This window comes from Hakea prostrata, chromosome 9 (assembly GCF_041222555.1).
Source record: "Hakea prostrata isolate BN-2017 chromosome 9, UWA_Hpros_2, whole genome shotgun sequence".
Taxonomy (NCBI): Eukaryota; Viridiplantae; Streptophyta; class Magnoliopsida; order Proteales; family Proteaceae; genus Hakea; species Hakea prostrata.
Window position 1 is genome coordinate 11,288,847 of NC_142608.1, and position 12,603 is coordinate 11,301,449.

The window sequence follows — 12,603 nt, forward strand, 5'->3', positions numbered from 1 at the left end:
TTTAGTTACCTTCTTTGTACATAGGTTGTGGTTTATATAGTTTTTACCTTCTAATCCAGTCTGTTGGATTCGTTCGAGCCTTCTCTTGGTTGCTGTCGGATCTTTACGGTTAGACCTCTTTCGTGGAGTAGTAGATAGCTTCCCTTAATCACACGATCCTTTGCTGAGGGCATGGTAGTTACTCTATCCTGCACGATCGTCCACTTCTGTGAGTGTTAATAACCGCCTCTTGGTGGATTATTTATCCTAAGTTTCCCGGGCGCGTGCTTGCCTTCTGGATGTGCAAGGTTCCTTCCTTAACGCGCTATCTTTTAATCCGGTTCATTTGACCTTGAGATGGTCAGGCTGTTCTCGACCTGGGTCAAAGATTGAGCCGAGGGTGGACCCGGTTCGATCATGATTTTCCCGTATCACTAAGTATAGACGACATTTTATTCACAAATCACAATACAAAATCAAATAACCAAATTGCAGAAGAAATAAAGAAACATAGAATATAAATTCAAATTAAAAGAATAGCAAAAAAAAAAAAATGAGAAAATGAGAAACAATAAATAAATTGAAAAGAGAAAGAGTAGCTAATTGTGGACTATATATTTTTTTCCAAATTTTCATAACCCACACTTATAGAAAGGGAAGAGAATAAATAAGAAGAAAGGAGAGAGAGGAGATATGAGAGAATAAATAAGGATTGAGGAGTTAGTTTCTAATTAGGAATGAAATTTTGAATACGAAATAGGATAAAAAAAAAAATTGAGAGAGAAGAGAGGAGAGAATAAATAGGAATTGAGTTAGTTTCTAATTAGGAATGGAATTTTAAATACCTAATAAGATTTTTTTTTCAAAAATTTCCCTAACCATCGTTTATAGAAAAAGAAGAGAATAAATATGAAAAAAAGACGAAAGAAAAGAATAAATATGAAAAAAAGACAAAAGAAAAGAATAAAGAGGAGAGAATAAATAGATAATGAGGAGTTAGTTTTTAATTAGGAATGACATTTATACTCATTATTTTACCTTTAAAAACTGTTCTCAATATGGGGGACGAGGCAAATAGTGACATTTCATATGTGAGAAGAGAAAACAACTGAAAAAAATAAAAGAAAGTAAAAGAATTAATATTATTTTTAAAAAATTTGAAGGAACCATGGCCCCCGGCCCCACTATAACTACCCTGGACTCAAATACTTCTAACCATACCTTAACAATTTCTTTGGAACCGTCAACCAATTTAACTTCTACTTATCATCCAATAAAGACGTTGTTGCACCGTAACTTCATCTGAAGAATCACAATCGGTACAGAATTCCATTCCAGATTGAATGTTCTGGTGGGTAAGAGATCAATAAGGGATGGTTTGGAACTTATCAGAACAAAGCAGAGGCGGATAATTTTGTTCTTTTTCCGTAGACGCAGAGACAGATAATTGGATCAAGCTAAAGGGTGAAAATAACTCACGCAAGTGGGTGTTTCTTATTCGACATCAATCTATTGATCATCAGTCGATCCCTGCAAGTATTTCCGCATCTTGATCTTCCATCCGATAGTTTCTCTGTTTTTTTTTTTTTTTTTTTTTTTTTTTTTTTTCTCGTCTCTGTTATATCCCATCTTCCTGATAACCAAGCATGGCATCCCTTCCTTGCTACCCCTCAAAGCGGAGACCGTTGAAGATATCAACCGTAAACTGCGACTCTGGTGGTTTCAAGAATAATATCACTTCGATTGCAGCACTTCCTGATGAAATCTTGATCTTAATAGTGGAGAAATTAGACTTGGTGGAGTTTCATCGTTTCAATGCAGTTTGTAGATCATGGCGTCAATGTTTGTTTAAGCCTCGATTCCTTAAACCCCAATTCCCATGGTTGATGATTTCCTTCTCAGAATCAGAATCAAGAGGTGATTTTGATCATCAGGGTTTTTTCAGTGTCTTTTATGACAAAGTTTATAGATTAGAATTCCCTAAAGTCCATGGTGGTGCTCGGTGTTGTGGGTCTAATTGGGGATGGTTGATAATGTTCGGTCATGTTGAGGAATGTATGTTTCTTTACAATCCATTTACTAGGGTTCGCATTGAACTTCCACCTAAATATGTTCCTCCTCGTATACTCCTGCATCATGAGCCGAGCCATAACTACATTCGCAAGGCTATGTTGTTGTCGCCTGGTGCTGTTACCAACAACTTCAATTTGAATGAAAACAAGGTTGTATCCTCAACCTCAATGGCTGCAACCGATGATTGTTTGGTCGTAGCTCTTTGTCTGCGCTGTCATTTAACCTTCTGTAGGCCAGGGAATACTATGTGGACTCCTACCACTGATTTGATCCGGCCACGGCCACCTATTGACGACTTTATTGTCTATGATGGAAGACTGTACGCCCTCAGACTTGGCTATAATCTTGTACTCCTGGAATTACTTCCTCAGATGAGAGAAAGAAGTTGTGACATTGCTCCTCCGGCAATAGATGCTGGCTTTCATCAGAAGTTTTGTTATTTGGTGGAATCTCGTGGAGAGTTGCTATTAGTTATACGAAGGATTAGATTTGATTTAGATGATTCACCTCCTCCGAACATGAATTATGATCCAAATTTTGATTTTGAGTCTCCCACAACAGACATGTTTTGGATATTCAGGTTAGATCTACCACGTAAACGTTGGGTTAAAGTTGAGGACTTGGGTGATCAAATGCTATTTATTGACACAAATACTGGATTCTCTGTCTCAGCACTACATTATCATGGATTTAAGGGAAATTGCATATACTTCACAAATGACTACTTTTACACTATTTCAGCAATAGAAGAAAGATTTAGGGTACTTAATGATTTCGGTGTCTTTCAATTGGAAGATAACAGCATTGAATTCAATAGCTCGACTTCTTTTCATTCCTGTGCATCTCCACTCATTTGGTTTGCTCCCATTGTTTGGTAGGGAAGAAGAAGCTGATTTGTGGATAATTCAGTTTTCAGTGCTATTTATATATATATATATATATATATATATATATAAATTAAATATATGTTATGCTACAGATTGTGATTGGTTTCCAAATTTTTTTACAATGTTTCAGTGGCAGCTATTGGTTAAGTTTGTTATGTAGATTTAGGTGGTCACTATACTTTGAAGTCTTAGAGGTGAATAAAAGTGGAAAACTACTATTAATGGCAATTGGTTTCATTACAAGTTCTGATCAAAATACATTAGATCTTCTCTTCTTTACAAGTGTTCCTTGAATATTTTTAGTTTTTTTTTTTTAATTTTTTATTAGAGAAAATATTGATTCTTTTAGAATGCTACAAAGGCTAGCTGTTACAATTTTCAATCCGGGAGAGTGTCCAATGTTGGAGTCAAGACTCCATTGTTATCCTTAGGGGATTGGGATCTGTGAAGTTGATGGGCAGCAACCTCTTGTTTTGGCCAGGCAAGGTACGGTACCTGTAGACAAATTCATGTTCTTCAATATAAAGAAAAGAAAACAAAATAATTTACCAACAGTTAGAGAAAGGAATTAACAGCTACAACCATCGCATCCAATTAGAGTAGCAGAAGGAGATTAACGAGAGAGATAGGTTCTCCTCTTGAGCAATGAAGGAGAGCGGAAGGATACTTGCTTGTGATGTTTTGACCACTCCACTAGCAAACCATGTCCATTTTGCAAACTGGCATTCAAACAACTGCTCTATAGTCACTTCCTCTTTTCCACACCGTGCACATGTAGGTCTACATTAAAATGTCTCATCTTCATGGCTGCACCCAAGGTCTGACATGTCGACCTGTGTCACCGTGTCAGCAGGTCGCATTGTCGATGCCTAGCTACACTACCGACATGGCGACACAGGCCGATATTTTGGGCGACTTTTTGTCACACCCCACTCTCCGGTCTCGGGTTTTTTGCCCACGACAACCCATGGGGAGTGAACAGTCACAGGATCTTCGGTCTTATCCAACAATAATAATAAACATAAGTATAGACAATCAAGAGCAAGAATAAGGGCAATAATTAATAGAAAAAAGGTTACAAGAGTCCAAATACTCCAATAAATATCCAAGAAAGAATCAAAGGAAAGAATCAATAATCAAATGTAATATCGAGTTCAATGGAAGCAAAATAAATAAAATAAATAATATTCTTTCCAGTTTTCTTTTCTAAATCTAAAAACTGGTTTTCTAAATTAACAAGTAAAGGGGTACTCCAATCTTTCTCCATACGATCATCAAAATCCTGGCAATCTGCCTCCATCGGCCATCAATGGGTGCTAAAAGCGCACAAGCATCTTCAAGAGGCTTCATGCTTTGCAAGTTCATGTACCATTGTCCGTGCCACATTAGCTTCATACGAGAAGGCTCTTTTCATACGAATCATCTCCAACTTCTGATGTTGTGCCACCATCTGTATAACTCATATAATATATACAGTGAAAGGAATGAGTTCTTACGAACTCAATAAGGAACAGACAATTCTCATATATATGTCAATACAATCCACGAATGCACATATGAAATGATATGGATGGTATGCAGAAATATGAATGCTACTAAGATCTAACTATGCAAGTCTCTAACAGTTGACATTCTTTAAGATATACATTAGGCCTCCTCTGGATAGGTCTAGTCACTCTGACTCGGCAGGGACTAGTTACCTCTGTAGGGATCCTGGGCAAAGGGGTAAGTTCACACTTGGCTCTCAAACCATGGCTGGGGTTAAGTCAACACTCTTTCACCACGACCATTGGCATGAGTACTGGCGCATGTCGGGGTTTCTAATCAAATGCAAGTCATACTGGTAACATACTATATGGAGTCCAGATGCTTCCCTTATGGCACCAACCAACTCGGTTCAGTATCCTTCGCAACCTAGGAGTGACAACCCTCACGAACTGGCTACCGCTATTGGACTCCACTCCTTAACCCTATGGTCATCCACATATTGTTGGGGCGGAATGCTCTCATGACTCCTCACGACACCTGGTCTGTTCCTTAGGCGTCCATGAGCCCAACCCTAACATATGCAACCCTACCATTGCATGACCAACAGTGGACCACTGAGTCTCCGCACGGGACTGGTTACCGCTGTAGGATGAAACAGAATCACATCACCATTGTCACGGGTCACCCGACTTCAATTCCCCTGCCGAAAGGGTAATAGTATATGGGGTACCTAGCCATGCAATTCTAGACTTTCCTAGGTATGTCATCTAGTAATCATGATAGTGCTAGAGGCATCATTGAGCATGTGTCCCATACCACAAGCCTCTAATATCTCCAGCCAAGATATCCCAATGGAATACCCCTTCCATCACAATTACACTACATCACTCATCATCATGCCAAAACAGTTGTGCAATATCATAAAAGATGAAGTATATCAAGGAACACCACAAATAACAAGTATACAATAAGATTCACATGCTTTATACAATTACAGCAAGATACATGGTCAAAGAATAGTAAATAGAACAGCTGAATCATCATGTATATGTAATTGCATATAAATAAGAATGATTGTCCTTACCTGTAATTTAGTAGAAGTCTTTTAAATTGCAATCCAAACACAATTATAAAACTTTAAGTAGAAATAGAGGACACATATATATAAGGTTATAAGAATGTATAAGAGTCAAGAGTAAAATTAAAGCCAAAATCAAACCTACACAGTCACTGGAAACTAGCCGGTTGCTTGGGTCAAGCGACCTCCACAAGCGACTGCCCTGTTTTAGACAGGTTTCCAACTCCGAAAATTAGACTTTTGATCATCCGATTTCAATCTGTTTTGGGATGATCTTAGTCCGAATTTCAATCTAAATAGGTCTATAACAAAGGGGTGAAACGAAACCCTAAAATTAACAAAGATCAACCACCCAAAATTCTCCCCTTGATTAGATCCATCCATTAACAAATGCAGGGATTCGTTTCTGGATAGGATCTCATCAAGAACATTGGAAAGGGAGCTACAACTAATCAAATGGGGTAACCACTAACAAAATGGGGATGGGTTCATATCAATTAGAGGTTAAAAAGAAGAGAATAGCAGATAGAGATTCATTACCTTAACCAGAATCACCAAGAATAGAATGGAAAAGGTTCCAGATCACTAACAGCACTTCGCCCACCGTCCAGCACGTTTCCACTGCTTCCTAATCTCCCAAAATAGCAATCCTGAACATAATAATGTGTTAGTAGGGTGAGGGTTGCTATTTATAACGAATAGAGGGCAAAATAGGGCATTTTCCCACAAGCAGAACCTGGCAGTCGCTTGGTTCAATCAACCGCCACTAGTAATTGCCCCCTAGTATATTGATATACAAGGGTGCTTTGCTTAGGGGGTTGAAACCCAAACACAACCTAACCCTAATCAACACAAGGGGGAGGTCTTACCTTCATTCCGGACATCTCCAAATACCACTTGCTTTCTACCAGAGATCCAATTTTCTGATAAGGCAGGTTCTTCATCAGGAGAATCAAGATCCATGGGTTCGGGGTATGGATCATGGGCTTCTATCTGGACATTCCACAAATTTACCCGACTAGACCTTCGGGTTCTTGGACCTGCAATACGGATCCCGAGTTAGAAATACGGGGGTTGTTACATCCCTCCCTCATAAAAAGAAATTTCATCCTCGAAATTCTAACGTACCTGTAAGTTCGAAAAGATGGGGGTACTTGGTTTGCATCTCATCTTCTTTTTTCGAAAATGCTTCAAATGAATGATTCTTCCATCTGATCTTCACCAAAGGTATAGTCTGGTTCCTCAACTGCTTATCTTTTCAGTCCAAGATTTCTACTGGTTTTTCATCATTCGTCAAATCTGCACTCAAACCTATTGGATTTGAAGGATTAACATAAGAACCATATGATCCGTAATCGTAAGAACCGTAAGATCTATACGAGAGGGTGACATCATCATAATCATCTTTGTACTGTTGCTGGGAAGGCAAAATCAATCATTCCAATGTGTTTATTGGCATCAAATTAAGGTAGGCATTAAATTTCAGTCCAAATTGACCAAAAATACCCCCGAAACTAGGGGGCGAAATATTGTCAAAATCTCAGCAATATTTCGCCCTTTTGCCTGATTCGTTGGGTAGCGACCCGGCGAACCTGTCAAAATATCATTCTTTGGGTTCAACTCTTCCTGCAGTATATATAATATGATAATATCCCATCCTTAACTTCCTCATATGTATAAAAAGCGTTTTTTTAGCAAAAAATAAAAATAAGTAAGGATCCTATTTTTACAGATTTGTTCACTTCTTTCTTCCACCCTTAAACCCTGATGATAAACGAGTTGGAATTCTCTACAATCAGGACTCGTTTCCTTCCATTTTTTGTTTGTTGAATGCTCACAGCGATCTAGTTGTGTTGAGATCGAAGAATCGAGAGACGTAATTATCACTCGATTTTCCGCGTGCTTAGTGGGAACCTGGTTTTGTCGCCCTTGCAAGAAAACGTTAGTTTCCCCTAATTTGCTCTTTTCAATTTTCAAATATAATCTGTCTCAGAGTGGTTTTGATGCATCCTTCTTTTCTTTGGTAATTTTGGAAACTTGATAGTGGCGTAAGTTAGACTGTCTTCGTCTGTGAACTTGTTCCCCCATCCACACACACAATTTTGTAGACAACAAATCGAACGAGAGAATCCAACAGGCAGAGAGATTCGACGAGCATAAAACCCTTTTTTGTTTCTTCGTTGGGTTGTTTGGAGAGAGTATGAATTTAGGGTGGATCAGCTCGTTTTTTCTACATTCAGATTAATTTTTTAACCACTGCCTAGGTCACAATCGATGTTCTCTGCATCTCTGTAGTCTATCCCATGTCTGCTCTAGTTTTAGGAATATTTGTCTCCTCGGAAAGCTTTCCTTTTTTGTTCCATTAAATGAACCCACCCACCCTTCTACCCAGCTTCATACAGAGACGTTTGGTACGGAGAAACATAAAACTATATTTCAATAGAGGAGTTATCCTGAAAATTCTAAGATATTTTTATTCTGTCAACTACAGTGTCTCCATGCCATGGACATTGTGCATTTACATTTTGGAAGGTTAAACTGCATTGGCTGATCCACCGGTTGAGAGGATGGAAGTTCATTATTTGTCAGGCAGATAATGCCAAAGCCAGCAAGGGAAGGAGAGCAAGACGGAGAGACAGAGCAGAGGAGACTAGAGAAGAAGTGAGGGGATGGGGAATTTACAGAAAACACCCGTTACAGTTTACACCATTTAGGTTCGAGTTGGTTTCGAACAGCTTTACCCTAAAGGGAATTCAGAACGATACCCCGAGACCAACTTCCCAGCCTTGGCTCCCTGAGACGACTCCCTCTGGAGAGACACTATAATCTTGCAGCTAGCAGGTACCATCCATGTCTCTTCTTCTCTATCTGCTCTCGCGGTGTCCTTCCTTCTCGTTCTGTTTCTCTCCGTGCTATTTGTGTTTCAAAGGGGATGCATAAAAAATACTATGTTGCACTCCACCTCTTCTATATGCGTACTTTTCAATTCGATGGCTGGTTCTTGTCTTTGGCATGGCTAGTGTTATCTGTTTTCTCGCCGTCAATAAGCAGCGATAGCCTAATACATGAGATGCTGCAATGATAATTGACACCCGAGTATATTTATAGTTTTGATTATGGGTTTGGAACTTTGGAGCGAGGTGTGTTGGAGGGATCGGTATTAGAGAAGGGTTCGGTTTATTTCTACCATTATTTTGAACAGGAACCAATTTATGATTTCTCCTTCCCTTAGACACCTCGCAGAGTCTATTCAATGATATTTCCTTTTCTAATATCTATATGTTTTTGCTTCTTCTTTTTGAACTCCAAAATTAACGGAAATACAAGGATGTCTTTTGCTGTGCCGAGCCCTCTGCCCTCATTAAGCTTTGTGGTTTCCATGGAGATGCTAGCCTGCAGACTCAAACCTGTATTCAATGCCTCCCCCTTCAAAGTCAATAAACGGATTATGATACCTTTATTACCTTTATTTCTTATCCCACTTCATTTTTTTTCCTGGGTATCATGTGGTTCTTAAAACCAAACACTGGGTTTAAAGTTTATCACGCTGACGTCACCACCTGTCTTTCTTTGCTTTTATGTGTCTCCATTTTGTTTCTTTGGTGTTGTAGATTTATGATTTTCTGAATTTCTCAAGTGTCCTGGAATGGTCAGCAGTATATCACTAATAGCCTAATTTCTTAAATGTATATGGCTCTCCAATTGCTTCTATGTCTTACCCTGCATAAGGTACTTATAGTTTCTCTCAGGTAGTGGATGTGAAGGTTTTGTTTATGAAGGGATAGAAACATTCTCCAAAATGAGGAGCTATCTTTCGCCTATTGTTTGATTCATATTTAAACCGCAATGGTCTCTGTTTGACCAAAACTATAACTTTACTGGCATTTTCCATGTAATATATCGAATTTCACTTTGGTTTAACAATTTAGTCTTAAATGGAAGTTTTTGGCCTCATTGGTTGTGCCTTTATAATATTTGTTGATGGTATTTCTTCCCTGAGTTGATACTCTTAGTGATGTTAAATGGAGGTCTCCAAATAAGTTTTTGCAAGTTGTAGCAGTATCTATACAGTAGTGGATTGTTGATGGAAGAGCTGTTTTTTGCTGGTTGTATCATATTAATGTGAGGTGTAGTCAAGGTTGGAGTTAATGAATTTGTTCTGCTGAGAAGTGAAGACTTTTTTTTTTTTTTTGGGGGGGGGGGGGGCAGGGGGAGGGTGAAATGAGAAGTCAGAGTTCATTCATCTTTAATACTAGTTTATGGGTTCTAGTTTCATTATTTGGCTTTTGTTAGTTATCTTAACTTTCTCTTATGCCTTCATCATTGTTTCAATCATGGTTGGGATTTTAAGGGGATAAAAAGTTCGAAATGAATGTTATATATGATTAGCCTATGACAGAAACTCTTGTGTTGATTACAAAACATAGTTTTTGGTGTAAACACTTATGGTTCAATTTGTGACAGAAAAAGGAGTCATATCTCGTCGGTTCAAAGTGAGAATCCTCGGAATGAATGGCTTGATTTTAACTCTCTTAAATAGTGCCTGAACTCTTTCAGATACTGCTAGACTATAACTGCTTGCTTGTTTATGTAGATAATGGAGCCATCCATGGAAACTGTGTATGTGGAGGATGAAGAAGAGTATGTTTTGCTTGATCTTGATGCTGTAGCCGCCCATGTTGAAATCCCACCAAATGCGCCATATGTTCTCTCAGTATGTTTATTTGTCTTGAGAAATAACTAATTCTGCAAAAGTACATAGTAAAATTATGATTTTTCACTAGTCTGAATCTTAAAGTCATTGTCTTGTAATTTGAACATAATTTGCTTGAGGTGTTTGCAAACACATTTAAAATATACAGATAATAATTTCTAAAAAATATATTAATTTGTAATTTGTGATGCTTAACTTGTGTGGATATTTTTTCTTTCCGGGGGGTGGGGGGTTGGGGGGGTGGGTGTGTGAAGTTAGATTGTAGAAAATATGATTTATCAGGTACACATATCAAAGGTAGTTTCATTTCTGTATTCTGTGTAAATCGTTATGTTCTTTGATACATATGAAGGCTAAAACAGCAACAATTTAAAGACTCTTCTTCAAATCATCCTTTAGTTGAAACCTTACCGGAGCTCCTATAAAATCTTGAGCAATGTTGTTTCATCTATTTGTCCTACCATGCTATCTTTTCTATTTTTTTGTTTGGCTTTTAATATGTGCATTCTGTTCATGTAGGACCTGGACACACTCAATCCAGTGCTAACTATAGGTGACAAATTGAAGCTGGTGAGTTACATATTTGATTCATCAGGATGTTCAAACCTTTGTTTAGACCCTTCTGATCCACGCTATCAACTCACATCAATTTCTTATGATCAAACATGCTACCATTTGGCAATGAGATTTTTAAACCCTATATTAAGATTTTGAATGATGCGGCATATGAAAACTTGGATGGAAGAAAGGTTTACTGTATGATAATTGATTTATTTTATTTGTTAGGACTTGATACCATCGCTAACTCATAAAGCAACTAATACATAAAAAAAATACCATTGATTTGTTCTTGATTTTGTGACAGATAGGAGATTATGAAGAAACAATTGGCACCTGCTATGTTTTCTCAGAAACTGGTCAGTATACATAGTTTTCCAATATATAAATTCCTTGCATGTTAAAAGAAACTCAGTTCTTGGATAGCTGTGTACTTTCCTCGTTTGTTAGATATTTAAAAATGATCCTGCTATCTTGGCAGATCTTGAACTTTTATCAATTAGAAAATTTTGTCATCCCCATTCCTTCATTTTTCTTATATTTTGTCACATGTAACTTTAGTTGTATGATAAAGAAGTGAACTTCTCATGGCAGATGCTACTCCAGTGGTTCATGAGGAGAAGGGAGTATCTGAAAGGAACCTTTTCATGGGAAAGTGCATTGAAGATCCAAATGAAGCTCCTGTTAGAAAGGTCAAGCCAGTTACAAGTCTTCAGAAGATTATCAAGTTCAGACTGTTGCCTGAAGTTGACTCTTCGGCTTCACCAATTGAACCGACAGATTCCAAAGTGTAAATTCATGTTACATCTCATGTCTAATGTTTTTAGTCCTCGTAAATATAATCGCTAACAGCTTTTTAAAGCATTGTCTGCGGTAGTCTGATTTGGGTTTGCTGCTGTAACTAGTGCATGAGAAACTCCTAATTTCCTACCAATTGTCTAGCCTTGTAAGTTTTACAGTGAAACAGATTTCAGGTAATTGCTCATGTTAGAGGAAAAGATGCCATATCAGTCTCTGCTTCACTGTGACTGGAAGTGCAGAGTTTGTCCGAACAGAAAATTGTAGACAATTGGTTCTTTACTTGAAGGATTCCTTTTAACATTTAGAAGGAATGGTTTAAACCTAGAAAAGTACTTCTAGATTATAGTGCCCCAGCATAGATGCTGATTCTTGTTCCCATAAAAGTGATATCTGTTGAGAGATGGAGCTGCTATCTTAGACGTAAAGCCCATCACAGAATGCTGTGTAAAACATTGATCCATGACCGAGAAGGAATTTTATGACTTTCTTCACCATGTTGAATGGAACAGAATTTATCTTACTCCAACAAGAAGTGGCGGGTGCATGCCGGTTTCAGTAAAATCTTGATTTGCTGCAAATAAGTTCTCTATGAGGGAACTTAAACATTCATGCCTGAAGTGTCACAACTCACAACGAATTAATGATTCTGGCTGTGCAATTACGAACTGGCAAGGTAGAGATTAACATAGCCCGGCCATCAATTTGATATATGAATGATCCTAACCTTCTTTTGATGTCCCTATATAATTATGTACAGGTGTGTTTTCATGTTCCAGCTCTGGGTAGAGATTAACATAGCCCGGCTGAACATGATTGCTTCGCCCTGATCTTGGGCTAAACCTAGCCCACATCCTCTGCTTCAACCACAGTCATGAGACACTATTCTTGAAGATTCCCTCCACTTCCAAAAATATATATAGTATCCAAGTTCATTCTTTAAGCTAGGGACTACGTGAATCCTCAGTGAGGGCAACTTATGGAAGTTGGTAAAAACAAATGAAGAACTACACTAAGCAAAGAAAGAT

At 38.1% G+C, this 12,603-nt stretch overlaps 2 protein-coding genes across 3 annotated transcripts; both read left to right on the forward strand.

Moving 5' to 3' along the window:
* Positions 1-1,625: 1,625 nt before the first annotated feature.
* LOC149004640 (F-box protein At2g17036-like) lies at positions 1,626-2,930 on the forward strand. Its single transcript, XM_089135685.1, has one exon. The coding sequence runs from the start codon at positions 1,626-1,628 to the stop codon at positions 2,928-2,930; it is 1,305 nt and encodes a 434-aa protein (XP_088991811.1).
* Positions 2,931-7,233: 4,303 nt separating this feature from the next.
* LOC149004641 (uncharacterized) lies at positions 7,234-12,296 on the forward strand. Of its 2 annotated transcripts, XM_089136063.1 has the most exons (6): positions 7,234-7,446; positions 7,997-8,346; positions 10,100-10,219; positions 10,739-10,789; positions 11,085-11,136; positions 11,372-12,296. In XM_089136063.1, the coding sequence occupies exons 3-6, from the start codon at positions 10,103-10,105 to the stop codon at positions 11,569-11,571; spliced, it is 420 nt and encodes a 139-aa protein (XP_088992189.1). In that variant the 5' UTR covers positions 7,234-7,446; positions 7,997-8,346; positions 10,100-10,102; the 3' UTR covers positions 11,572-12,296. The 2 variants fall into 2 exon arrangements, with proteins under 2 accessions (XP_088992189.1, XP_088992188.1); XM_089136062.1 differs by lacking the exon at positions 7,997-8,346 and having other exon boundaries at positions 11,372-12,295.
* The last annotated feature ends 307 nt before the right edge of the window (positions 12,297-12,603 follow it).

Excerpts from the sequence above, each read along its gene's own strand:
- LOC149004640 (XM_089135685.1), top strand. The coding sequence starts at position 1,626 with ATGGCATCCCTTCCTTGCTACCCCTCAAAGCGGAGACCGTTGAAGATA.
- LOC149004641 (XM_089136063.1), top strand. The coding sequence starts at position 10,103 with ATGGAGCCATCCATGGAAACTGTGTATGTGGAGGATGAAGAAGAGTAT. Across the intron at positions 10,790-11,084 it reads TAGGTGACAAATTGAAGCTG|ATAGGAGATTATGAAGAAAC; the intron begins GTGAGTTACATA and ends ATTTTGTGACAG. Across the intron at positions 11,137-11,371 it reads CTATGTTTTCTCAGAAACTG|ATGCTACTCCAGTGGTTCAT; the intron begins GTCAGTATACAT and ends TTCTCATGGCAG.